Raw genomic sequence first — 26,785 nt, 5'->3', positions numbered from 1 at the left:
TTTTCTACCTTTCTGGGACATAACAGATCTGGTTGGTAGAAACGTTTTTTTGTGATTGTAAGGGGGTCTTGGTAAAAGGCCTAGTAGAAGGTAAACTCTAAGAAGTAGAAGGTGAAAGGCCCAGGCAGACTTTGCTCACCATCAAATTGCAGTACTCCCATGGGGCTTAAATCCAGTCTAATGGCTGATGCCACTAATGAGCTACTTAGCAAAAAAAGTCTTTCATTAAGAATTGTCTTCCTGCTCTGTTCAATGGCTATTACATCTGCAGGGAGAGTTAGGGAAATTGCAGGATTTCCTTTAGAAATATTTTATAAAGGTAGGCTCCATGGGGCCACAGACTTCTTTTACTTTCATCCTAGCAAGGCTTACATTTCTCCGACAACTCCTTTTTTCCCCTATTTCCACATTTCTAGGGATAAAGAGAGGCTGACAGAAAACACTGCAGAGATTAACGTGTTTCCAAGTGCATCTGTCCCATCTGTTGCAGTTTCTCAACTGATGCAATTACAGGCTTACCTAACTCTCGTTGTCCCTTACACTGTTTTCAAGGGCATTTCATTTTAGGTCTTGGGCCTCTGTTATTTTCTTTTGGGTGGAAGGCAGCTGAGTCCCTGGGTTTTAGGTTGCAGTCCCTTTACTTTTTACAGTGATTATCACAGCAAGGTTTGAGCTGTCTTGGGAAGAGAGAGCAATAAGGAACCATTGAGTAGCCATCTTGTAAAAAGCAAGGACATTATTTAGGTCAGAAGCATTGTGAAGGGAACACATTACAAATAATGAGCAGCTTTTAACCACGGTGATCTTGCAGGGGTTGTCAGAGTTTCACATTGAACTTGACAGATCTTTACCTCAGGTTTGCTTGGTCAGTTGTTATTCCAATACATGCATCTTTTTCTCCACATGTTACTGTCCTTTTATAGTTTAAGGACATCTTCGAAGCTAGTCAGTGCTGCATACCCCCAGGGACTGATCTTCAGATCACTGGATAGCTGCAGAGAGGAATGCTGGAAAGTTGTATTCATCACCCTGAAGGGTGCTAAAGACCTTTTTAGTGACTCCAAATTCCATGTGGAATTGGCTTGTTGACCAAGCAATAGAAAGATTATGCCATCCGTACAGCTATGACCATCTATGAGTATGTGTCACCGTTTAATTGCAGGGCGACAATAAACCGTGGCAGATGCTTTGTTAACCCCCCCCTCCCCACCCCCCACATAAGGAAAGGCAATAGGAGGGCAAAGAGAGGCAAAGAGAGAGAGGACTTGCAAGTTGGAAAAAGTTAAAAATGTTTTACTAATGCTACTAATAAAATAGAGAAAATAATACAAAATACGCAAAACCAATCTTGAATTTCCCGGCAGCTCAGCACCGGCTGCTCCGGCAGCAGCAGCGCAGGCACCCGGAAGTCCTGGATTGGACTCTGCAGCAAACTGGAACTGGATTCAGAGATGCAGGGTCTGTCACTAGGCCTCAGATTGCAGGGATGGCAGACAGGGTCCTCCCCAGATGCTGGCCATAGTTGAAGAGAGCGAGACCCTTGTCATCTCCCACCTTTATATGATGTATGACGTTGATGGGATGGAATACTTAGTTGGTCAGTTTTAGTCACCTGTTCAGTTCGCTCCTCCTTGCAAATATGGGACGTGCATTCTTAGCAGCAACTGTGCATTCCATTGCTATGTCTACCAAAACATGCAGCCAACTTCAGAAAAGTGCAGTTACTTAGAAGAACTTAGCTGAAAGGAAAATTCAGTAAAAGAGAAACTGGTCATGTTTCTAACAAAACCAGGACAGTATGCCTGTGTGCTCTGCATAGCTATGTCTGCTCTATAAGCACTTAATTTCCCTTGCTAGGAGGAGACCAGAAGATGTTGTTAGTGGGTGTTGAAGTTCCTCACACCCCAACATTGTCACGACATCAGTGCCATGTTCTTTCCTCCTGCTGCAACCACCGCATCTGCTCTTCAGACTCCCACCTGCTGCCTCCATCCATGTCCAGCTCAGGCTGTCTTGGCCCAAGGATCTGAAATGCCGCGTAATGTGTGTGTCATCCTGTGGTTATTTCCCAGTGTCCGTACTTCCTGTATGTTTTCTTTTGCTTGACTGTACATGAGTATTGTCTCATACGTTTTTCCTTTTTCCTCACATATCTTGCAAAGTAATCATTAGCCTCTCTTCATTTATGAACTTTTGACTTCCTTTCCCTTTTATTCAAATCATGTAGTTGTGCCTTTGTCAGCTTTCCTGTAAACTTCATACGGGCAAGAACTCATTTTCTTCTGTTCATGCTTTTGTGTTGAGATGGCACATAGAAGGCATAATTTCAGTCGGAAAAGGACATTTTATTATTTCAGACAGGCATTTTTCACATATACAAAGAGCAGCCTTGTCTGTGATTTATATTTTCTAATTGACTTGAAGTAGATGAGTAATTTTGAGCCACATGAATTAATTTTACACTGTGAGACTCTGTTTTTGTATTTTATTTTCCCCTGGTGCAATGTCTCTTTCCTGAATGAATCCAGACTGCTGGCAACAGGGAGTTAAGAGGCCATGCTGTGTTCTTCCTGATATCTGGATAGATTTGGTTTGTTTGTTTGTTTGTTTTGAATGTGGTCTTACTTGCAGTTGGTTGTTCTCCAACAGAACATGCTTTCAAAGATGGGCAACACAAGTGACATGTGTAGCACTACAGATACTTTGGTTTGATGTTCCACCTATTCGCTTAGGTCATATTAGATTTCCTAGTGTTGTTTAGAAAGGGTATCTTCTGTAAGGAAAATTCTGAGTTTAATAAAAATATGCTGCAAGTTTAAGCACTGTTAGAAAGCTGTGGTTGTTTACTCACTCACTGAGTTGGAGAAAAATCCCAGGCAAGGGCGGCGCGAACAGCAGACTTGAAAACTTAGGGAAGTGTTGTTCCTTGTGTCTTGCATTAAGGAACTTGCATTTTGCTATGCTCTAATTCTCATGTGAGAAGTATAACATTTCTAGTAAGGGCAAGCCAGTGGCAGCGCAGCAGGATTCACAGAATGCCTTACACATAATAAAACTAGTAACTGATTTTAATACTAAACATATATAGAATGTCAGCTACTTTGAAAGTGAAGATTGACACTCAGTTAACAGGTACCATTTCCAAAGTCTATGTTTAAAGCCTAGAGTGGCAAAATACACAGTTTTCCTAAAATTTTCATTCCCAGTTGAGCAAGCAAGAGTTCCTAGGCAGCGTCGGCTGAGATGATTTTGTTGAAGAGTGCCTTATGCGATCAGAGAAGGAGAGTTGTTGCGCAGGCTTTTCGGCACACGGCGTTATCTGCATGGGAGCACCCTGCCGCTGAGCTGTGGGCTTTGGAGATTATTACTGTCAACGGCAAGTTACCCAGAGGAGCAGAAAAGAACTTTCTGAATGGCGTGGAGGAAAACAAAAGCTGTTTGTAGCCCAGTGTTGGGGCAATGAAGATGAGTTTTATAAATAACGTATGGGAACTGACCTGGCATCTAAGCTGCCTACCTGAAATAGCACGTGCAGGTCACAGAGCTGGGGAGAGAAATTTTCAGAAGAATTTAGCATACCGACAAGCTGCTGCCAGGAATTTGGTATTGAAATTTGCCTCAGCCTGCGTGGGTCATACCTCCTGCGCTCACAAAACTGGGTAGTTGGGTGCCCAAGGTGAAAAACTAAATTTATCCAATAGTTATATGTCAGAAGCATAAAAAGGTTTTTTTATTGTACCTAAACATAATACCAGTTTTGCTAACAGTGGCATCGTAACAAATTCACATAAATTTTTGGGAAGTTCACTGCATATTACTGAATTCTGAGGTAAATTATAGGCTATGCCATTTGTTGTATTTTTATATCACAAAATGTTTATCACTGTGAAGTTCTTAAAGAGTAGGGCTTATGTCTTAATGCAGCAGATAAAATACTGCAGACTCTTTTGTTGTGGAAGCAAAGGCCAGTCCAGTCATGCTTTATAGTAAGGGTACATTTATAAATTGTTTATAGAGACCTAATAAATAATTAATGCCTGTTATTAAATAGGTTACAGGCATGAAGAGTGTGTATTATATATGGCAGTAAGCTGTTGCGGGGGAGTAATTTAAGGTTCTGCTTACTGCAGAAAAATGTTTAGATCTCTTAGAGAGAAGCGTGACTTACAAGAGTTTGGTGGCGGGTTTGCTCTAGTATTTACTGCATGGGGGAAATATGCCCAGCCGAATGCTGCTGACCTTCTCTCCAGGTGCCTGTATCCGTTCACGAAGCAAACTTTCAGGTGTCTTCCCCCACCTGATAACCATTCGCTCCAGAGTCTGTGTCCTGGAGCTCCGAAGACAAACTTTCAGGTGAGGTCTGTATCCATCGTGGTGCAAACTGTCAGGATTCTTCTCTCCCTCATAACCATTCGCTCCGGAGTCTGTATTTTAGAACTCCAGCAGCAAACTTTCAGGCGAGGCCTGATAACCGTATGCAGAGCAGACTTTCAGGAGAAAAAATTCTCAGAAAATAAAAAATTCAATGGAGTAGAATAGCAGAAGGTCTGGCTCAAGCTGGGTACCTGCGCAGAGGTCCGCGCAAGCATAGAAAACGACCAACTTTTATATCTTTACAGATCATTCGCACCATGATCCAGTCCAACAGCAAAATTTCACCACCAGGTCCTTTTGCTCCTCATTGGACCTCTTTTCTCTGACTCCACATAGGCCTTTGTGTTGTTCAGTTGTAGACATTGTTTTTGGTCCATATCCTTTCAGGTGCTGTTTTGTCTGGATAAATCCTTTTTTTCTCAGCGAAGTGCAAAATGGGCCCCGCTTTGCAGATGTCTGTAATGTCTCTGCGTTAGCCTTGGATCGTTGTTTTCCCAGTCAGTTTCATCCTTCCCAGCAAAACGCAAGCTAGACTTTATCTTGCAGGTGTTTAGTGTAGTCTGCAGTTGCTTTTGGTAAATATGAGCAGGACCTTACAGCTTAAAATTTTAGCAAGTCTAGTCTACCAAGTAACATGAATCAAAGAGTACACTAAAAATCATACAACCTCATATCTAAATAATCTATTACATTTGGTGTGCGTCTACTTAAGCTAAATGATCAACATTGAACTTGAACTGGGCTCATCCGCTGACCTCTGAGTAGTAAAACCATTGCCATACAGCTCACTTATTTAGCAGAGAGAGCTCAAAGTGGGCTTATCCAGGCTGTCGTATTTATAGAATGAAGTGGTTGTCCTGGTGGACAGCAGGATGACCATGAGCCAGCACTGTGCCCTTGCGGCCAGGAAGGCCAGTGGTACCTGGGGTGGATTAGAAGGGGGGTGGTTAGCAGGTCGAGAGAGGTTCTCCTTCCCCTCTACTCTGCCCTGGTGAGACCGCATCTGGAATATTGTGTCCAGTTCTGGCCCCTCAGTTCCAGAAGGACAGGGAACTGTTGGAGAGAGTCCAGCGCAGGGCAACGAAGATGATGGAGTGGAGCATCTCCCGTGTGAGGAAAGGCTGAGGGAGCTGGGGCTCTTTAGTTGGAGGAGACTGAGGGGAGACCTCATTAATGTTTATAAATATATAAAGGGTGAGTGTCACGAGGATGGAGCCAGGCTCTTCTCGGTGACAACCAATGATAGGACAAGGGACAGTGGGTACAAACTGGAACACAGAAGGTTCCACTTAAATATGAGAAGAAACTTCTTCTCAGTGAGGGTGACAGACACTGGAACAGGCTGCCCAGGGAGGTTGTGTAGTCTCCTTCTCTGGAGACATTCAAACCCGCCTGGACACCTTCCTGTATAACCTCATCTGGGTGTTCCTGCTCCAGCAGGGGGATTGGACTGGATGATCTTCTGAGGTCCCTTCCAATCCCTGATATTCTGAGATTCTGTGACTCCTAGTCAAATTGCATACAGTAGGAAAAGTCTGCATGAGACTCCTTGTGCGCACAAGCCACCGGCGTTCAGTTGCCGTTCTGCTTCCCTGGTCTCCTGGAAGGAGTTCTTGGCCTGGCTGCGGCTCAGGCTCTTCCCTCCTCTGAGCCTGCACCAAACTGCTGATGGTTTGGCTGGGGGGAGTCGAGTGCATCTGCCACGTAAGTGCACCAGTAGGTGTTAAGACAGTGTTTTGTCTAACTCCTGCATTAAAATCCCAAACAAACGACCCTTTGTTAAAATGTGTATTGAACATAGAACTTACTTAATACAGATTTATAAATACTTTATATTTAATAATAAATATAATACCAGGACTTGACTCCAAGCCTTTAATAAAACCCTACTGAGGAGGGAATGAAGCTGGGCTTTTGGAGGTGACAGTGGAATCCAGAGCTGTGAATGCCTGATGCTGCACTGACAAGCTGTCTTCTTGTAACATACTAATAAATGGAAATTTAAAAAAACTTAACTAATATGTTTTCTAAATACACATAAGACCAAGTTGAGCACCAGTAATTCGGAAGATAAAATAGAATATTATAATTTGAGTGCAAAATTTAGACTCAGATCTCAGTCATGCTCAGAGCAAAAAATGGTATTCTTTACAAAACCTAATTTCTGTGTTTAAACAGGCAGTTATGCTTTGTTTAATTTTGGTTTTAATGCAACCAGCTGCTGATGCAAATCTTGCATTCAATGCAGGTTTGTGTATATGGGTGCTCTTTCTTGTGAGATCTGTTTCTCAGTTTTCCTTTTCTTTCAAGGAGGTAAACTTTTGCATTTAACATTTCACATCTAACTAAATTAATGACATAGATATCACAAAGTTTTTTCCTTCTGGTCATGGGAGAGCTGGCTCTTTGTGGTGCCCCCTCAGAATCCTTTTTTCTCTAATGGTAACTGCTTGTTTCTGTTCATTTCAGGCACAGTCCATCCTTTTCACTGTTTTAGTCTGTCTCTGCTAAGCAAGAAACAGGTCTGAAGGACATTCAGCTCTCAGTCTATCGGGAGACCCTTCTCCAGTGTGTGTTCAGGACGAGGTTGCCAGCAGCTGTTCAGTAGGAGATCTGAGACTCTTCTCTGATGTCGTCCCATTGTTGTCTCCTCTTTTCTTAAGATGACTTTTCTTGTTATTGGAACAGCTCTGCAGAGAAACTTCATGTACGATGGAAGGGATGTAGTTGAAAATGTAGTGATTTGTAAGCCCGCTGATTTAAACTGAAATTTATTTTATTTTACCTAATTTATTTTCAAGGTAACAGTTAATATAGAAACAGGAGAGTTCCGTAATGAATCACAAGTGTTGTATTTCTTTTCACTTCAATGTGATTCAATGCAAGTTTAATATGATTTTCTTCACTCAGTTTTCACAGTTATTCAGAAATTGGAATGAACATGTATTTAGAAAAAGCATATACATGCTGAAAGAGGATATAGTTTCATGCATAATCTTAATTTATCATTTACAAGTTTTATGTAACGTAAAATTATATTTTCATAATAATTTGATCAGTATGTGTTGTTGAACTAAAGTGGTTCTGTCTGAAAAATTCTGATGTGTTCAGACTTCTTTTTCCATGTATAAAACTTGAAAGAGGAAAGCATAAATTGATTTATTCATGTAAGCTGGTAAAGAGGAATATATAGTTTGGTAGAAAGAGTAAAAGAATCTCACTAGCTCTTTTTCATCAGCTGGTACTTGAAGCAACTTGTACAGTATTGTTGGAGGGGTCTTAAAGCTTCGGCCTCATACATACCCCTTTCCCACCCCTGGCAGTACTAACAATTTGTCATGACTTAGTAGAAATAATGCTGGTAGACTGAAGAAGAGACAGTCATTTTAAAAAAGTCTCTTTTCCCTTGCTTCTGCAGGTAGGAGTCTGTTTAGGATGAGGTTCAGCAAGGCAGATCTCTTGCTGTCCACTGTTTGTAATTCTCATATGCTGAGCACTATGCTGTTTACACCAGAATCTGCTCTTGAGAGTTTCCCAAGTAATTCAAGATCAATTCATTTTTTCCTGGTGACAAGCAGAAAATGAAGAAAGGATGACGAAAGTAACAATTGAAGCATGGAATAGCAGCATAACTATTACAATGTGTACATAGCTTTGTGCCATGAGATCAGATCTATTTAATACCATATAAATAAGTTGAGTCAATTTCAAGTAGTGTGCAAACAGCCTCTTAAATACAAATATTTGCTCAACATTAATATTCATATTTTACTGAGAAATGTAAAACACGTGAAAGTTGTGTCTTTGTAATAAACTTTTCTGTGTTCTCAAGCAGTTTGATCAGAATTCTTTAAAATGTCACTGAGAAGAAATAAAAAATGCTCAGGCAGTTCAAACCTGAGCAATAGGCAAAGTAGTGTTTATATTTAATAAACCATTTTTGAGTACATTCTGAAGGTTACTTTTTTTTTTCACTTATTACAGAAGATGTTTAGGCAAAATGCCTTATCACTGGTCGTATTTTGGAAAACGTCTTATGAAACTCTCCTTAGCAAAACTACCTCCATGCTTAAAGTTCTTGCACAGAGCTCACCAGTATTTTTAAACTGTAAACCTCCACTATCTTTTTCCTTTTGGTGACAAGCTGGCAGTTTAAGTGCTTCCTGCCGGTGCTTGGTGTGCCACCGGTGGTCATGCCCAGGGGTGTCGGTGATTCGGGTCGCTGCACCCCTGGGTCAGGTGTGGGCTCGTTCAGCTCCGTCAGGACCTGTGCAGCGTTTGGGCACATCCACTCCCTGAAGCACAAGCCTTGATGCTGACTTCTGGAAGCATAAGTTGTCTGGCTGCCGAGAACCATCTGGTTTTGTTCCTCTCCTCTCCCTCTTCTCCCTCCTTCCCCCCCATTTTGCCCCCTTCCTCCCTGTTCTCCACCCCCCCATTTTCCACTCCCCCTTCCCCCCACCTTTCCCTTCTTCCTCCCCTTCTGCCTTTCTCCCCCCTTTTTCTTCCCCCTCTTTTTCTTCCCTCCTTTTTCTCCCCCTTCCCTTTTCTGCCTCCCCTTTCCCTTTTCTTCCCCCTCCTTTCTTCCCCCCCTCCTTTCTTTCCCCCTCTTTCTTCCCCCCCTCTTTCTTCCCCCCCTCTTTCTTCCCCCCCTCTTTCTTCCCCCCCTCTTTCTTCCCCCCCCTCTTTCTTCCCCCCCTCTTTCTTCCCCCCCTCTTTCTTCCCCCCCTCTTTCTTCCCCCCCTCTTTCTTCCCCCCCTCTTTCTTCCCCCCCCTCTTTCTTCCCCCCTCTTTCTTCCCCCCCTCTTTCTTCCCCCCCCCTTTCTTCCCCCCTCTTTCTTCCCCCCCCTCTTTCTTCCCCCCCTCTTTCTTCCCCCCCTCTTTCTTCCCCCCCTCTTTCTTCCCCCCCTCTTTCTTCCCCTCCTCTTTCTTCCCCCCCCCTTTCTTCCCCCCCTCTTTCTTGCCCTCCCCGCCTCTTTCTTCCCCCCCCTTTCTTCCCCCCCCTTTCTTCCCCCCCCTTTCTTCCCCCCCCTTTCTTCCCCCCCTTCTTCCCCCCCTTCTTCCCCCCCTTTCTTCCCCCCCCCTTTCTTCCCCCCCTCTTTCTCTGCTTTCCCCGCTTTTCCCCACCCTTCCCTCCCTCTTTTCCCTCCCCTTCCCCCCCTTTTTTCCCACCCTTTTTGTCCTGTTTCTCCCCCCTTTCTCCCCTCCTATCCTCCACCCTTTATGCCTCTCTTGGTCCCCCCCATCTTTTTCTCCCCTCCTCCCCTCCCTTCTTCCTTCCTCCCCCTTTTTTTTCCCTCCCGCCTGTTTTTCCCCCACCCTTCCCCTCCCCTCCGTCTCCCTGTTTTATTTCCTTCCCTCAGCTCCGGGCACCTCTCAGCCTGTCCCTGTCCTGTGCAATCTCCCGTCCCATTCCACTGTTCACTCTTCTGCTGCAGCAATTGCATCTTGGCAACGTGACATTGACTTACATTCTGTATTCCTGACTCTCCTGCCTGTGGAGTATTGATGAAGTTAACTTAAAAACTGAACATGGTATGGATTATAGTACTCTAGTAATACTTACAAAACCGAGAGAACAGAATTTTCTGGTTTTCATTGTAAGCCAAATATAAGGTAACCTTTTCTGAATTGGATATGTACTGTATAGAAACACTTTTGTAGTTATTAAGAGCGAAACAGCCCGTCTGAATTGTGTCCCGCATATGGTAGAACTGCTGTCTTTTTGATGCTTATGTCCTTTAAATGTCGATTTAGAGATAAGAAGTGCTCCACCAGAGATTGTATGAGAAGTGGTTTGCTTATTCTCCCTGTTTTAATTATGAAGAAATACTATATCAATTTTTCCACGAAACATCAGCTGTCAGTATGGAATCAGGCATTTTTCATCCCTTTTGTCCAATACATGGTTTCTTCCCTGCAAAGACCAGCAAGTAGAAGGAATTTGGAGAGATAACATTGAAATTTTCTAGATTGCTAGTCAAACAATTGGTAGTATAGCTTCACAACTACAAGGTTTTGTTTTGTTTTATTTTTGTGGAGCAACTCTTTATTAGCCAGATTTTCAAATATCTTCCTCCTGTTGAAGAAATTCTTTCTGTTTGGAAAATATTCTTAGTATAAAAAATTGTGGGCGGATATTGAAACTAATTTTTTTTTATGACATGCATTTCAAAAGAAAATATTTCCAGTAACTTCCAGTTTGGAGTCTAAGCAAATTATCTCTGAAGTTGTAAAATACGTGTTTTTGGGTTGTAGACTGTCCCCAAGGCAGTTTGAGAGAGGACTTGAAGCTCAGTGAACTTGTCATACATGAGCTGTAGCTGGCGGCTGGGTGCCTGAGCTTATTTGGAGTTGTAGTTAGGTAGAAATGTTGAGTAAGCTGGGGGTCTTGGTTAATCCTTCTTGGCCGTGATCCAGTTTGAGGAGCAGTGAGAGAACACCTCCAGCTGTCTACTCAATGTGTCTCATCAGCCAAGGGGAGGAGTAGCCAGCAAATGCTTAAAGCCTTCTGGCATGTTAGCCAGATGTGTGAGAATTCAGCAGTCAGGTGCGATAGGGGTTGCAGCCATATGGTGGTTGGTAGGTCCAGTAACATCAATTTGTGTGCAATTGACCCGTGGGTGAAAATTGCAGTGATTTGAGGAGGAATACTGTGTGTGGAGTTTTGCTGGCTCAGCTTAAGTGTGCTGAGGATTTCTGTACATATACATAAAAAGACTACCTTTTGTTTGGCGTAGTTGGTGTTGTTTTGTTTTTCTTTTTCAGAGAAATGCCTCGAGTTCTTAGACCTCTGTGCCCTGTGCAGAACTTCTCGCCCAACACAAGTTAGCAACCTCAAAGCCAGCAGATTATTCCCAGGGACCAGCATCGTAGCTGCCCATTTTGGAAGAGAAACTATGGTTCAGGCAGATGCTTAATTGTCATCTACTGGACCCCAAAGTTTAGAAAGGTGAAACTAATTGCACGCCCTTGAAAATTGCCTTTGCTCTGATGTTGCTTGAGCCTGTGCATTCAGTGCACTGTTAAGCAGGCAAGCAGCATTCATGACCTCTGCAGAGAAACTGGCTCAGAAGGAATGAAGGAAGCACAGAAAAGTTCATGTCAGAGTTGACACTGTGTCATCTGCAGCTCTGTAATAGCAAAGCATTCAAAGATAATAACCCAGCCCCCAAAATAAATACAGGAAAGCCACTCTGAGCTGGGACAGGACAGGTGTAGGCTTTAAAAAAAGCTTGTTTTTTTCCCCTTATGCCAGCTTTGTACAGGCATTCAGGAGTACAGGCTACAGCTTTTGCAGAGCAGTCACTGGGGAAGTAATGAAGGTACTGGTGACGCCATGCTGAGATACAGTGGACGCCTCCTGGGACAGCAGGTTGGTCCCAGCACTGAAGGGACCTCACAGCTGCCACGCGTGGGGCACCGGGACGTGCTGCTGGATGCCTCTCTTGTTAGAGGACAAGGGTGGTTTACACTGAGGCCAAGGTCTGCCTTCCCCGTTTCTATCAGCACCGATTCTTCTATCAGAGAAGGAATTTGGATTTTACTGAAGGTAGAATTCACATGATCTGTTCTTGACAAATGCAGCTGATGTCACGTTCATGGCTCATCTGGTCCAAAAAAGTAAAACTTAGTGGTGGTAAGGATTATTTCTGAGTGGTATATAAATCCCTGGGCCTTTTTTTCATTTTCAGAAGACATGTAATAAACTTTCTTAAGTTCTTCCAAGTTCAGAAAATATTTTTTGCTTGTTCCATAGCGCTCTTGAGATATATGCGCCAGCCCTCTCCCCTGTAGTACAGCTTTCTTACTCAACTGTTCTTTAACCTGTTGTTTCCTCCTGCTGTGAGCATTCCTGTTGTATTTAAGCAGTAATGCTTTCTTCTGCTGTTTTGTGCAGGTAGGAACAAAGGATGCACCAAGTCTTCAGACTTCCCTACCTCCTCTTTGCTTTGCACACTTCTTGCATTGAATAGTGGAACTCCAGCTCTTTGGTGGTGTGGGCTTTGTTCTTGCTGCCTTGCTCATGTCCTTGCTCACTGAAACTCATTTGGCACTTCAGCCTTTCTGCATTTGTCACCTGCATGGCTGTTCTCTTCCTTAACACTGTTATGTTCCTTTACTTTCTTTGTTGTTGCACCTTTTTCTTGGTTCAGTGAGCAATTTTTGATGCAGCCAGAGTAACCTCTTATTATTTCTTGTCTGTCTTCCATTGATATTTGCCACTGAGTTTTTTAATGTAGTGCAAGTCACCTGATGTTTGTCTTGCACTTTTTTTCTTCAAGTTAGCTGTTTTTTTTGAAGAAACTCTTTCCACCAGTTCTCTGAGTTTGTTTGACTTTTGAGGCCTGTTAGCTGTACTCTGATGCTTTCAGAACTTCCTCTCTCCAGAATAAAATGTTGCAATTTAATAATCAGTCATATAAATTACTTTCTACCATTACCTTTTAGATAGACACTCAGGGAAATTCATCCTCAATTTTCTCATGCCATATGATTCCCATAAGATTCATGAGGTGACTTGTTATTGCTTGTGTCTTCATCCTCATTTTCTCCCCTTCTCTCTTGAGACTAATTCTCAGTTTCATGATTGATTGTGGCTCCTGGAAGTCTGTTGTTTTATTCTTTTGTGATAACGTTCATTATTTCAGCTTGCCGTTGAGATAATCTGCCAGCCAGGAGTGTTAGCTATAGCCAGTCTTTGACTATTTGGTTCCAACAAGAAACTTGCGATGAAATTCAATAAACATTTTGGTAGTGTGACATGCCTTTCACGGCCACTAAACTTAGAAGTCTTCTCTACAAAACCTTCACCCTTTTACAAGAGGAGGATTGGTGTTAGTGAGGAACCCCCATGGCTGCGTGCTGCTCTCTGAACTCAAATCCTTCAGCTCTTTCTTATTTATGGGTTCCTGTACGGGGGTGCCGAATGGACGAGCAGGATCAACTCGCTGCTTTTGCAAGTCAGTGACTGGATTTCCATGTGTTACCAGTTGCTGCCCCACACACTGGCATGTACGCTGACATGTTCCTATGGTAATGTGCCACTTTGTGAAACCTGGAACGGAGCTCTTCAAAGTGTCCTACCAACCTCTGGGTACAGAGTTTGCTCTTAACAGAGTTTGAAAACATAACTGGAGCAAGCAGTGAGTGGGAAGGAATGATAAAATCTTTATTTGACTAATTATCTGCAACTCAGTTTAGCCATGATAGGCTGTAAAAGAAGGAAAAAAAAGTATTTTTTTGCCCAGCATTAACTGTCACTCATACACAGGAGATCAGCAGTGGTGACCTCCAGCCTGTCCATGGTACTGGTCAGGGTCCTCCCCTTCCACTTTTTCACTACGTGGTGCAACAAGTGACGTGCTAATCTGCTGTCTTACCCTATGACTTTTGAGAGAGGACTTCAGGTTTCAGTAATCTTCAATGTTGCAGACCCACCCACTGTATTTAGTAAGATATTAAACCTGTGTGTACTTCCTGGCAAAAACATGAGTCTTCCTAGGAGCCAGATACTCAGGAATACTGTTTGCTTAATACGAATGCAAATCAAGTTATGTGGTGCTTGCTTTGTGGGGCTGATGGGGATTGCATGCCCAGTCGGTGCTGGTCTGAGGTGGGTCTAACTCATCCCTGGGGAGCTGGCTGTACACATTCATGCTTTCTTCTTCTCCCCATCTCCTGGTGCTGCTGTAGACAGGGAGAAGTTCTTTCTGCTTGAGGGTAGGCAGTTGCTTTAGGAACAGCTGTAATATTTTAAGATAATATTACTCCACGGCTTGGAGCTATTGCTACAACAGAGCCATGGCAACCCCTCGATGGCATCTGTGCAACATAAGCTGTGGTGTTGCTGCTGAAGCTGACCAGAGGTGACCTGCCTGGCTTTGCACCAAGCCAGGCTAGCAGCCAGCCCCTGCACTGCTCAGCAGTTCATCTTTCTGTGGGGAGGAGGGACTCTCCTGTCTAAAAGACCACCACGAAGTGTCGTAGCTTGAGATGGTGTCATCTGCCCATGCCACGGGCAAGCAGTGCAGATGCGCTGGTCGTACACCAGCAATGTTCTCAGCAGCCTGTGCCTGCCACCAAGGTTAAAAGCCAGTCACTGTTTTCCTGTTGCTGTATAAATCCAAATGTGTTTTTTGCTCATACGTGGTTTTAAAACATTTAAATCACTGGCAGATTTTGCGAATTAATTTTTCCTTTGAGGACAGTGGGTGACAAGTGAGCAGTGAAACCCAGTATTTGCAGTGCCATGGGTCAGTGTCACCCTTGGTTTCTGCTGATACAGGATTTTAAAGCAGCCTTCTGTCATACGTAACAAGTGTTTTAAGTCTACAAAGAGATGTCATATATTAGCTGCTCACCAGTGGCACATGTATGGCTTTAAAGTTTGCGTTTTGCTAACGACTGTGCCTGTGCTTTTGCTCTCTGCCAGTGACTCTCCCTGCGACAGCTCTGTGCTGATCACTCTGCTTACTGCCAGGGCAGGATGCATTGCATTAAATTAGTTACCTATGGCAAATTATATACCAGGGAAAAAATAGCGCATAAAACCTCATTACCATCCCATTGAACGCAGCAGGGAAGACCCAGACCTTTATTATCAGGAGGAGTTAGAGCCTCACATATTTTTATAAAAGTCTCAGCTTACACTTTAAAATGTGTTTTGTCATGTAACTATTTTTTTTAGCTGCCGTTTAGCATATTTTATAGTTATGGTAAGTGAATAGTTTATATGGTTTAAGCCCAAGGAACTACTTAGAGGTTGCCTTAAAAATACATATATTTTCCTCGAATGCCAAGTTTGAGGTTCTAGCCAGAAGATGGAAATGAAGGTGTGGGCAGAGCTGTGCTGGCAGTCCAGGACTGCCAAAATGAGTGCTCCTGCTTCTTTCTGCCCCTGTGTGGCTGCTCTGACCCTTGGCAGGCTCATTCAGCCCACTCATCAAGCAGAAAACTGTTTGCTTCTTTTTGGTTGGGTTAATTTTCTAAACTCTTAGCTGGGAAAGGGGGAAGAAATGAGAGAGTAATGAGACGAGGATGTTTTTGGTCCTCAACAGCTTGCCGTCAATGAGGAGAAGCAAGAAGGGAAAAGGGTACATGACCGGCAGATCAACTGCGTGTTGGACAGCCCTGAGAATTACATGATAAAGGCATTTTATGGCCTATGGTCTCTCCAAGAACCAGAGCACCCAAATATCTTGTTCGCTTCCTCTGCTGCAGCAAACTCATCTCTGATGACTAAGGATTTCCGAAAACATCAGTTTGGCTGGTCTAGAGTAAGCCTCCACGTCCTGGCCCTCAGGCGAGAGGAACGGGACACAGAAGGGGACAAAGAACTGTGTACTGTTACTTTAGGAATGGTTCATCTAAGTGATTTAGCTTTCTAGGCTGGTGACATTAAGTTTTGGGAGGCAAGAAGGTGGGAGAGGAGGCTACAGAAACATACAATCTGTTAAGCAGGGGTAAGGGCCACCTGAGCAAACTGGAGACATGGAGCTAAATAAACACTGAAGAGACAAAGTCAATTGATTGCAGAATGTTTCGCTCTTCATTTGCATCTATCATTTGCAAATGAAGGTAAGGTAGCGTTATTTCTGAGGACTGCATCTGCTGATGCATTTTAGATGTTCAACAATTTTCACATAGGAATATTGTGGGAATAATGCTGTAGCTATAGTGGCTGAAAAGAATCAGGTTTGCAGGAAGCTATATTATATTACCATACCAGCAAATGCAGCTGGAAAAAAACCAGACAAATTTTCAGATGGATAAGCCTTACTTCTTTTCTAAACATGGGTTAGGAAGCCTGTGAAATTCTGCTGGAAAACTTTTTGAAGAATATAGGCACAAAACATGGGTGGAAAAAGAAAAAATATTTTTATTTGATTCCTTAGAGGTCATCAAGAAAATCTGCCTTTTGCTGATGTATTAGGAATTTGGAAATCAATGGAAATTATCCCATTCACGATGGAGTCGATGTAAGAGTGCTTTAATTTTGGATTTGTAGTAACTTCTACAAGCTAACACCTGAGACAAAAATGAGTATGAAACTCAGCCAGAGTCAAATGAAAGTAATATGGGGAACACTGTGCAGTGTGACATCTTAGCACAAACCAAGACATCATTAGCAGGTGAGAATATGTAAAACTGTTCAATTAAGTGCTTTTGAGAGTGACGGCAGACACCACCACAGAGTGTACCTTTAGTGGATTTTGTTTGTTTATTTTTGAAGATCAATGGATACTGGATACCTGTTCAATGTTTTGTTATATACTAGTATACAAGTTAATGTGTTGCTGGAAATAGTTAATGGTGGTGCTGGAAGTCTACAGGTTGAGTAGTAAAAGCACATGAAATTAGGATGCATAAGGATTTGTGAGTTGCAAGTGGATGGGTAAACTGGAAGAAAGAAACCCTTGTGTTTTATCTAGTATCATTAGAGTAAAAGGACACTTAGTAGGTTACAACTGTTTTTAACACTTAAAGCAGTACATATAATCAAGGGAGGGTGACCAGACCTAATGAGGAATATATTCAGGGTATCTCACAAGCAATCAAGTGGACATGAGACTAGAAATGAGTCTGCCTTCCCAGAATCATGGTAGGAGAAGGCTTCCCTATCTCTAAAACTGGAATAAACGAGAAGGATCAGCTTATTTGGAAAGTACCACCATCCTGATACAAGACGCTGGGGCCACTATTCATTATGGCACTAGGTTTGAGCCCCAAATATTTAGGTGCACACAAGGAGAGTGAGGAAGAAGTAAATGAATATGAACAATGTTGAATACATACACTATTATGCAGCCTGGATTTGCAGGGTGGCGATAGGAGCTCTCAGAAAAGGCAGTGCATGTAGCCGAACAAACATCAAGGATCTCCTTTGGGACATACTGTTTCCTCAGACCAATGTTTGGGTTTCATTTAATACCCAAGTGTTTCTAAGAAAACTGATCACATTGCTGATAGGATACAGAACACTAACATTAACATAAAGCTGGAAAAAAACCCCAGTAGACTGCATAATTAGAGGCTCTTGAAAAGAGCAGTCTGCTGGCCTCAAGCTAAACAAACCAAAATGTAAATTACGTGTAGGTGAAACAGCATGCCGGGGAGAGCCGATGTGCTAGGGGTGTGCGTGCAGATAAATCACTGCAGTGTCAGGGCTGTTGTTAACTAACACACCTGCCTGGGCAAATGAAAAAGTGTGATTAATTCTCGTGTATAGCTCTAGGTGTGATGCTGCACCCAAACTGATCTCTGCTCACCTTCCCTGGAGGGTGGGAAGGTTTGTACTGGTGGTCGTGTGTCTTGTCTTGTGCAGAAAAGCACTTCTGCACCCAAACGGCCCCTGTGGTCTCTTCACCCAGTCCTCTCTTATCATGGATAACTGACAGCCAACTGAATCACTTAAATCTCAGATGAGATGTATAGGAAAAGTTTGTATGTATGGACATACATGGGAAAAAATATATATTAGTGTATATATGGGGAGGGAGGGAGAGAGAGAGAAGGGGGAAAATGACTATAATTATGATGAAATAGGGGAGAGTGGTTTGGCATACATCTCTGTTAAAAATACTAAAATTCCAAAAAAATAGTTTGCTGTTGTTAGTTGAAAATTACCAAACCAGCTCACCATCAAGAGCTTCAGAGTAGTTTTTAGAGTACTGGATCGATGGATTCAAGAAGGTTCATTCAAGAAAACCCAATTCTAAGATGTTTCTAGCTGTTATATTTAAAATATGGATTCAGTGCTACATTCACTTATTTCAGAGAATGAGGTTTCTATTTTGGATATTAAATGAGTGAGATTCCTGGGAGTCTCTAGATTTGAAATGGAAGTTTATATACCTTTTTGGAAACAAAAAAAGAGCTGCTGCTCTGTACAGGTCAGAGTGATGATTTTTGGATACTGCAAGTTTCCTGAAACAGAGAAATGTTTAAGATCTTCTCTGTGGAGCTGATTTTAAATGTCGCTCAGCTGCTTTACTTTTCTTCATACAAACTAAAAATTATGTATAGATACCGATCTACTAGTTTTCATTGTGTTTTTCAATTACCGTTTAAAAAAAAAAGTTTTAAAAAATTAAGTCTTTGAAGTCCAAAACTGCTAGATAGGTATCTTGATGATGCTTGGATCTGGATCTTTCCCATTATAGATTTTTATTTTATTTTATTTTATTTTATTTTATTTTATTTTATTTTATTTTATTTTATTTTATTTTATTTTATTTTATTCACATCCAGCATCAGATGTTAACAGCGTAATGTCTGTTGCTGGTGGAGAAGGTGTTAGCATCTGTGGACATTCCCATGACGTGCAGTTGTTGACCATCGTAGATGTTGTTGTGAAGGGGCAGCTGTCGGTGCTGCAGACGCGGTACCCGAACTGCGCTTTGACTCACTGCCAAAGCTCGGGAGCTGCAGGCTCCTGCTCCATCACATTGATTTTATAACTTTCTGCATAACGGCTATACGCCACTGTACCCTCGGTTAAATTACATATATTTTTATTTATGACATGTGGCTAATAAAACAATGAAAGCAATTGCACTTTTTCTCAACCGCATGAAGCCGTGTATAATAGTTGCCAGCTTCTGGCAGGTTTACTGGGCAGATTTCAAGAGAAAGCAGAAGCTAATGTATTGCAAATCCTTACTCTTCTAAGCCCAGCTTTTGAGCCTCATGGAAAAATGTGGCCGTTCTCCTGCTCTTTGTCTCCTTAGAAATAATGATAAACCAAACTCGGTGCTTGAAGTTCAGTTTCAGATTGACAGACAGAAACTTTCTTGGTACGCATATTTTATGGGATGAAGCAAAAATACTACTGTAGTGTTTTATGGACGAAATACTTCACAAAAGACTTTGTGATAATAACTTGAGGCCTTCTATAGGCATATGTTCATCTGAAGAGCCAGATGGAAACCCTCCATATAGTCAATGCAGCTTTCCAGGGCGGTGCAGGGGGTGTGACTCAGAGCACCTGAGTTATTACAGGTACCAAAACTAGATCAGGTGAACATCGTCCTGGTGCTTTCAGGTTTTCTCTGCCTTTTATGGAAAGTTAGGTGTTGTCTTAATCTTTTAACTTTGAATGGGGGCAGTTTATCACCTAGTTTTCCTCGATGGACCTACTGCTGCAAGGCTTTGGTTGTAAATTCTCATTAGGCTAATTGCATCTTCCCACATTAACATGTAAGAAGGTCATTTCCACTGCACAGTTAGAGTGATTACCGTTTATGTCCTCGTGATATTCTGATAACTGTTTGACCAGAACCATTTAAATAGCTCTTCTCTTCAGAGTTCGGTAGATGTTTGTAGGAAGTTTGAATGCCTGGTCCAATTAGAGCAGAAACTTCAGGCAAAACACACCAGCTTAGCAAAATGAGCACTGTAGCAGAAAGACCTAGACAGTAAACTTTTTTAATACAGTGAATGTATCATCAGACCATAGATGAATGTTTAATCTAATTGTCTTGGCAGGGAGGGGGGAACTCTGGCCTTATGGCATGTCTTTAACAAAAATTACTTCAGCGTTGTCATAAATTGATTGGAAATATTTTTTCCTCGCATTACTCATGGGATGTCAACAAGTATGCAAATGTGAAAATTTAACATATGTCTCCTTGCTGCCTTTACACGGTTTCTCGCACCACTTTAATGAGTAAAACCTGTTTTTTAAAATGCCGCTTCAGACGCAAGTCCTTTGCTATTGGAGACTATCTGACTATTATTTTCTTAGTCTTCTGCTGCGATGTTAAATAGTTTATTCATTTGTTAATTATACACGCTTGGACTGCAGCCACTTTTATCTTATTATGGTCTTAGGCTGTAGTTAAAGTTCTTATGTCTGGTAATCCTCCTTCTTACACCGTGCTGCATCTTTTTCGGGTTTCTTTGCCATCTTTCCTCAGAGCGTCGGTTTCCATTCATCCTTTTGCTGCAACTACTGCAGTAAAACATCAGTATCTTTCTTTTGATCTCTGCCATAAATGCATTTATTTCTGAATGAACCTATAATGTTGTTAACTTCTGTAAAGACTTCCTGACAGCGTAATAGCTTGGGATGGACCAGCAATTTAGATCTAATAAGACCCAATCAGGTTATTTTGTGTTGTGCCTTCTGTCTCACATCTGTTGGTGGAAGGTGGTCCTGGCTTTCCTGTCACAGGAGCCAGGCAGTCCCCTTGCCAGCGTGGTCCTGCTCTTAATTTACCACAAGTGGATCAAGCCTAAAACTAGGAATATTTATTCTTTTCCTGAAATCTGCCATGTTTACCCCCCCACTTAATAAGCACAGTAGTTTCACCATTTCATTTCACTGCTAGTATTTTTACATCAAGATGTAATAATGCACATCAATTAATTTGAGGTGTTGTTATAATTACACTTAATTTGCACATTCTGTGTGTTTGGGTCTGTTTTGGAGTTGTCTTTTTGCAATGTTGAGGTATCCTGGATTTTTTCGGCCGGCGAAGATGCGCCCGGGGCAGAGGTGGTGACTGGTGCTGGAGCATGGCTGCCTGTGCCGTGTTTTGCAGGTAGACACAAGGAGTCCTGAGATAAGACTCGCAAATCTTTCTCGATATTAAAGTATTGTGCTGTCAGCTTGGGTATCATGGTGCAATATCAGCTAAAGCTTTCAACAGAGGGCACACAAATGAAGGTGATGTACCTGCAATAAACTGCTGGGTTTTGTGCTGTTTTGCTTTCCTTTGTGGGGTAGAAAAGATACACTCATGCAAATCCTTTTATCTGGACTGCAGGCTTCATGTTTTGATACGAACAAAAAAGGGAATCTTGGAAGACAAGTGAGATGCTTTAAAGCGTAACTGGGTATGCAGGTCATCCTGGCTGTTGTAGACAGTGCTTCCTCTCTGCTGGTTATGCCTGTCTTAGATTTTGTCTACAACCATTTATTACTTAAAAATGTAAAGATAGTTGAACTGGGAAGAGTTAAGTGAGCAAGATGTGACTTTTTTTTCTTTTTTTTAAATGCAGTTGTGCTTTTAGGATGAGCTACTAGAGAGTATGTGATGGTCTCTCTCTCTGCAGCTCTTACAGATGCATTATCACTGTGTCCTCTGAGCTGCTCCGCACTGAGCACCGGGTCGTGCTCCATTGCAAAAACCACAGCGTGCTTCGCACCTTGAGTCTGCCTTTGTCAATATGGCACAGTACAAAGCAATAAATAACTGTTCTGTAAAATACTGGAATTAAAAAGTGGGCATGACCCATCTCAGTTCAAACTAAACCCAGGCATGTGTTTGAGTATGAATTTTTTTTTTATTTGAAGAAAAAAAAGTACATTTTTGCTTTTGAAGTTGGAGGGAGAGTTAAGTGTGTGTTTTATTTACAAAGTATAAACAACTAATGAAAACAATTTTTATGGAATTCTTCTTCCAGATTTTAAAATTTCATACTTAAATGTTACTGCAATAATTACTACTCTGTCAGTGCCATGATGACAGTTACCTCATCTACTACTGCATAATGTTTTGAACAGTAACAAGAAAAGAGATATTCTCCACCTCTCTACATATTTTAAAAATATGAATAGTAAAATGTTTCAAATAAGAATAGTGGTGTATCGTGAGGTGCATGCAAATACATTTTCTTAAAAATGGTTCAGCTAGCAAATGTAAAAATGTGCAGCCTGACTTTCTTTTCCTTTCTCGGACTGAAATGTTTTATAGACAATTTCCAAGCATTATTATTACATTATTCTTTTAAATGAGATTTCGTTTTGAAAAACTTGAAACAGACAGACTGGAGCCTCTCTGGAGAGTCAGCTGAGGAACAGGAAGTGTTACTTCTTTGGTTTTCCAATTCAAATCTCACTTACATAGGCTGTATTGATAGAAATTGGTTGTTACAGCTCCCCTCTTCTTGGGTTACTGAGCAGGGCTGCCCAGCCCGAGATGCGGTGGGTCCATTCAGGGAGTGAGTCCTCTGTTTGCAGCGAGGTTCTCATTCCAGTGCTTTGAACTTAGCTGGAGATGTGCCTGGGTGCTGAAGATCACTTTGTGGGAAGCTCCTTCGGGAGCTGTGAGAGTCGTTTGTAGCTCGGTTGTCATCAGAGCTCCTCAGTGCACAAGTCTGGATGAATCTAGAGCTCTGCATTTCGCTTGGGAGATGTGGTTGTACGGGGTGCTGGGATTACTTTTCCTGATGTAGACTGGAGTTTGCGTATTCTTTGAATAAACCCAGGCTATTGTTCGAGTGTGCTAACAGCTTGATGTGTTCCATGTAGAAAAAAGTTTGATCTGGAAAAATAAGCGGTGTTGCTGTATGTATACATTGCATTTACAGTAAGCAGGGTATAGAGTGGGCAAATAGGAGCAGCAGGTCAGTTGTCAGCTCACTGGGCACTTGTCCAAATATCATTAAAAATGTTGACATTAAGTAATTTAGGGGTTTAATAATATTTAATTAACTACTATTTAAACACCTCCGCTCGAATTGACCTACATGTTTAGCTTAAAAGTTCTGTATAATAGATTCGACATGTTCAGTATATAGTGGTTTGTGAAAGGCAACAGAATACACCTCAAAGTTCTGATAATCCCTTGTTTCTAAAGAAGAAGAACAAACAAATGCACAATACTAAATATTGTCCTTTTTGTTTATTTTTCAGATTAGCACTGTACGTATACGAATATCTGCTCCACGTAGGAGCACAGAAATCAGCCCAGACATTTTTATCAGAGGTATGTTTCCCCATCTTTTTTTTCCTTACATAACTTTCCAGTGTGTGCAAGTGAAATAAATATACATTGGCCTAGGATAAACAGCAGTGACAATGCTGAATTTCTGTTTACATTGATCAGCATAGATTTCTGATTCTGCAGCAGCCAGTTTGCCTTGTCATTTAACACAACTTTGCAAAACTGTTTTTGCTGTGATTTGTTACCCTGTTCTGTGATTTGCTACTACATCGGGGAAAGATTAATCTATGTTCTGTAATAAATGTGCACGTTAGAGAACACATTGACTGGTACTGTGTTCCGATGACCTTCTAACTTATTGCTGATATCTCCAGTTGTGAATGGTGTACCCTTCCAAAATACACAGTGATCATTTATTTTACATCCTACTGTCATATGCTTGCAGTTCACATTCTCTTGAGCACTGCTGATCTCCCTGTGTGTTCTTCCCATGCTTCTAACCACTTCTTTTCATCTGGTGAATCAATTATGACTTCAGCCATTAGGTCCTGTTTCATAAACACTTTCAATGTCTAACTGAATTTTTACCTTTACGCAATAGTTATTATTTTTCATAGTCTTTCAAAGACACTGTGTACATCTTTTGAAGATTGAAGTAAATTATGTCTCCTTAGCATTTTACATTTTTTCTGGGATAGAAAAATACCTGTATGCCAAACATACTGAGGTCTTTTGGAGTTATTGTTATTTTTCATCTTTCTTTGATGAGAACATTTAAGATAATAATAGTTGAATAGTGAGTAGAAGTGAGGAAAAAATAGTCAAGGTGTTGTGCTTGCTTCATCTGATATTCCTCTAAGAGTTGATAAAATTACTATGCTAGTGATTACGTTTTTGAGGTGGGATAGAAGATTCACGTAGCAGAGATGATGAAAAGAGGTAGAATTGTGGTAGTATCAGTATATAGTAAAGTATATTTTTGACAATTGTTTTTTCTCCTTGGTAAAGCAATGGAAAAATAAAGAAAACAATGGAGAGTATAGTCTTTCCCCAAACAGCTGTCATTTGTAAATAATACCCTGTGCAGGATTCATTTTGCTCATTTTGGTTTTATGATATATTTGCAAAATGAGCAGTTGGCAGAAGTGTAGCTAGTATGACATTTGGATTTCTAGAAAACATTCAATATCGTGTGTTGAAACTTAGCATTTAAAACTAATCCAGTCTTTGGTTATAAAGAAAATTTCAGGTCTGAACAACTGTAATGGGAGAACATGTATCAAATCTTTAAAGTGAAGACTAATAGTAGCCAAAAGATGGTAAACACAGGGCAGGGCCAAATATTGTATCGAATTGGTATGTGGTGTCTGTTAGATTTCACACGAAGCTGTGAGTTTATTTACCTCAAGCATCAGCTGTGCAGAAGGGTAAATATTACGCTGAGAACACCTGTGAATAGTTGTATGGTGGAACTAGAGGCAGTTACCACTGATATGGAAAAATCTGGAAAAAAATCATATCTGGGAGGACAGGCTTAGAATGAGAAAACTGTACACTAATACGGCTTGGAGAAAGTAAACTAAAATGCACAAGTTAAATGGCAAGTGGTAAAAGCAGCAGAAAAAAATGATAGTTGATTGTGCAGTAGACAGGTCTTAACACTGTAATGCACATTCTGTCCTGGGCTGCAAATCACAAGTAGCTCTACCCCAGCTCTGTACTCCATGTCAGTCAGCTGTTTTTGTTGGAGGGTATTGGCATATGGGATGAAACCAAGAGAACATAAGTTGAGAGAAGCACAAAAAAAGTCCTCTAGTGAATTTATGATGTATTGAAAGCTACAATTTTCTGTGCGTTTTTGTCCTTTCCTGGCTCATTGCTGTTGAGAAGCAACTGCCCCGTTGCAGCCAGTTTGTTGTGAGAGTACTTCAGGTGTAGGAGACACCCAGGTGGCACAGGAGGAAATTCGTGTTGGTTTGGTCCCTCCTTAAGAAGCATGGCTGTTTGAACTCAGTGGCCTCTCTGCTTCTGCAGTCTGCACCTGCCAGAATAGTTTGGGTGGATTTAGTTAAAAATAAGTAGCTCTAAAACTAAACATTTGGGTGTAGAAGGAGTAAGCATACATAGATTGTCTGACCTGTTTGTCATTCAAATGTGTAAATGACGAAGGCTAAGAGCCCTTTGTTAAAGATCTACCAGGGAACGTGGCTGAGAGTAATGGAACAAAATTAAGAAAAGGAAACTTTCAGTTGGATATAATAGAATCCACTGTGCTCCCAGATAACTTAGAGATGGTTGTTGTAATCATTCCTGTATTTTTGTAATGCTTTGTGTGTAGTTTAAATTCCATAGAAATGATCCACAAGTCAAAGGGCTGGAGAACCTGCCCTCTGAGGAAAGACTGAAGGAGTTTGGTCTTTTCTCCCTTAGGAAGCGAAGGAAGGCTCAGGGCACACCTCATCACAGTGTTCCAGTACTTAAAGGGTAGCTACAAAGAGGACAGAGGCTCTTCCTTCATAAGGATCCACATGGAGAAGACAAGGGGCAACAGGTACAAGTTGCACAGGGAGAGATTTCATTTTGATATGAGAAAGAAATTGCAGTACAGTGAGAACAGTCATTCACTGGAACAACCTCCTCAGGGATGTCATAGAGTCCCCATCACTGGAGGTTTTCAAGATGCAACTGGACGGGGTGCTAAGGAATCTCATCTGTGCTCTCTTTCCCACAGAGGGCTGTACAAGGTGATATTTCAAGGTCCCTTCCAACCTGAGTTGTTCTGTGATTCTATGAGTCAGTAAGGTCTAGAAGTCCTCTGCTGATCTTTCAGTTAGGAGGTGAACTGTGCTTTGTGGTCCTTGTTGAGTACAGCCTTCAAAGCTTTGTTGCCTTCATCTCTAAAACATAGGACCTCAAGGTCGCAAGGATTTTCCTGGATCTCTTGATAGCAGAGACTTGTTTGATGTGTTGGCTGTAACTCTTGTACCTGATCTGCAAATTTGCTTCCTTTCAGGAGACATGGCATGAAGTACTGGTTTGAAGTAACTCAAGAGCTGCTTCATACCAATTCATCACAAAACTGGCAAAATGTCAAGGGGCTAGCACAACTAGCTTTCATCTAAACCATATCATTGCTTATGAGGGTTGAGTAGAACTATTCAGATGGGTACACACATTTTTGAAACAAGCTGTTTTGCTCCAGATTCTTTCCTTTGGTGTCCCAGCTGCTGTGTTTTCCTTGAAGAGCTGATCTTCATCTCACATATTTTCTATGCTTGAAGTTAGGTCCTAGCCTTGGAGGAATAATTCCTATTAGCTTGGCTGGACCAAGAAGGTGGGCATTTCCCAGTCAGTCAGTCACCTGTTACAAGCTTAATCGTTACAGTTGACAATGAGGATATTTTTCTAAAATTAGTAACTCTTTATAAATCTGTCTCTGTGATCAGACAGACTGGCATTGGCCATGTGAGACGGAAGTATGTATTTTTGAAAAACGAAACCAAACCCCTTCAAACAAGCCTTGAACTTTCACATTTCTTCAGGCTTCTGTATAAATTTCTCAAGATTAAATATGTCCTTTAGAAAGGACCAGCATGAGCTCTGTGAGTTGGGTAATTTCCTCATCAAGCCCCAATCTGAAGAGCATGAGTACTGCTCAGGCATAGAGAAGGCTTTCTGCACAGAGATAATTTTCACTCTTGATTTTTCAACTTCAGGAACAATTTTTTGTTTTGGTT

General features: G+C 41.6%; 1 protein-coding gene across 4 annotated transcripts in view; it reads left to right on the top strand.

Annotated features, from left to right (window-relative positions):
• The window catches only part of SSBP2 (single stranded DNA binding protein 2), a 193,800-nt gene that overhangs the window by 21,004 nt on the left and 146,011 nt on the right, over positions 1 to 26,785 (top strand). For all 4 annotated transcript variants that reach the window (XM_065657718.1, XM_065657719.1, XM_065657716.1 and 1 more), the window contains exon 2: positions 23,018 to 23,090. In XM_065657718.1, the coding sequence (XP_065513790.1) occupies positions 23,018 to 23,090 (73 nt within the window). The remainder of the gene's footprint in view (positions 1 to 23,017; positions 23,091 to 26,785) is intronic.

This window comes from Caloenas nicobarica, chromosome Z (assembly GCF_036013445.1).
Source record: "Caloenas nicobarica isolate bCalNic1 chromosome Z, bCalNic1.hap1, whole genome shotgun sequence".
NCBI lineage: Eukaryota > Metazoa > Chordata > Aves > Columbiformes > Columbidae > Caloenas > Caloenas nicobarica.
The sequence above is the reverse complement of the archived record's forward strand: the minus strand, read 5'-3'. Positions and strand labels throughout refer to the sequence as shown.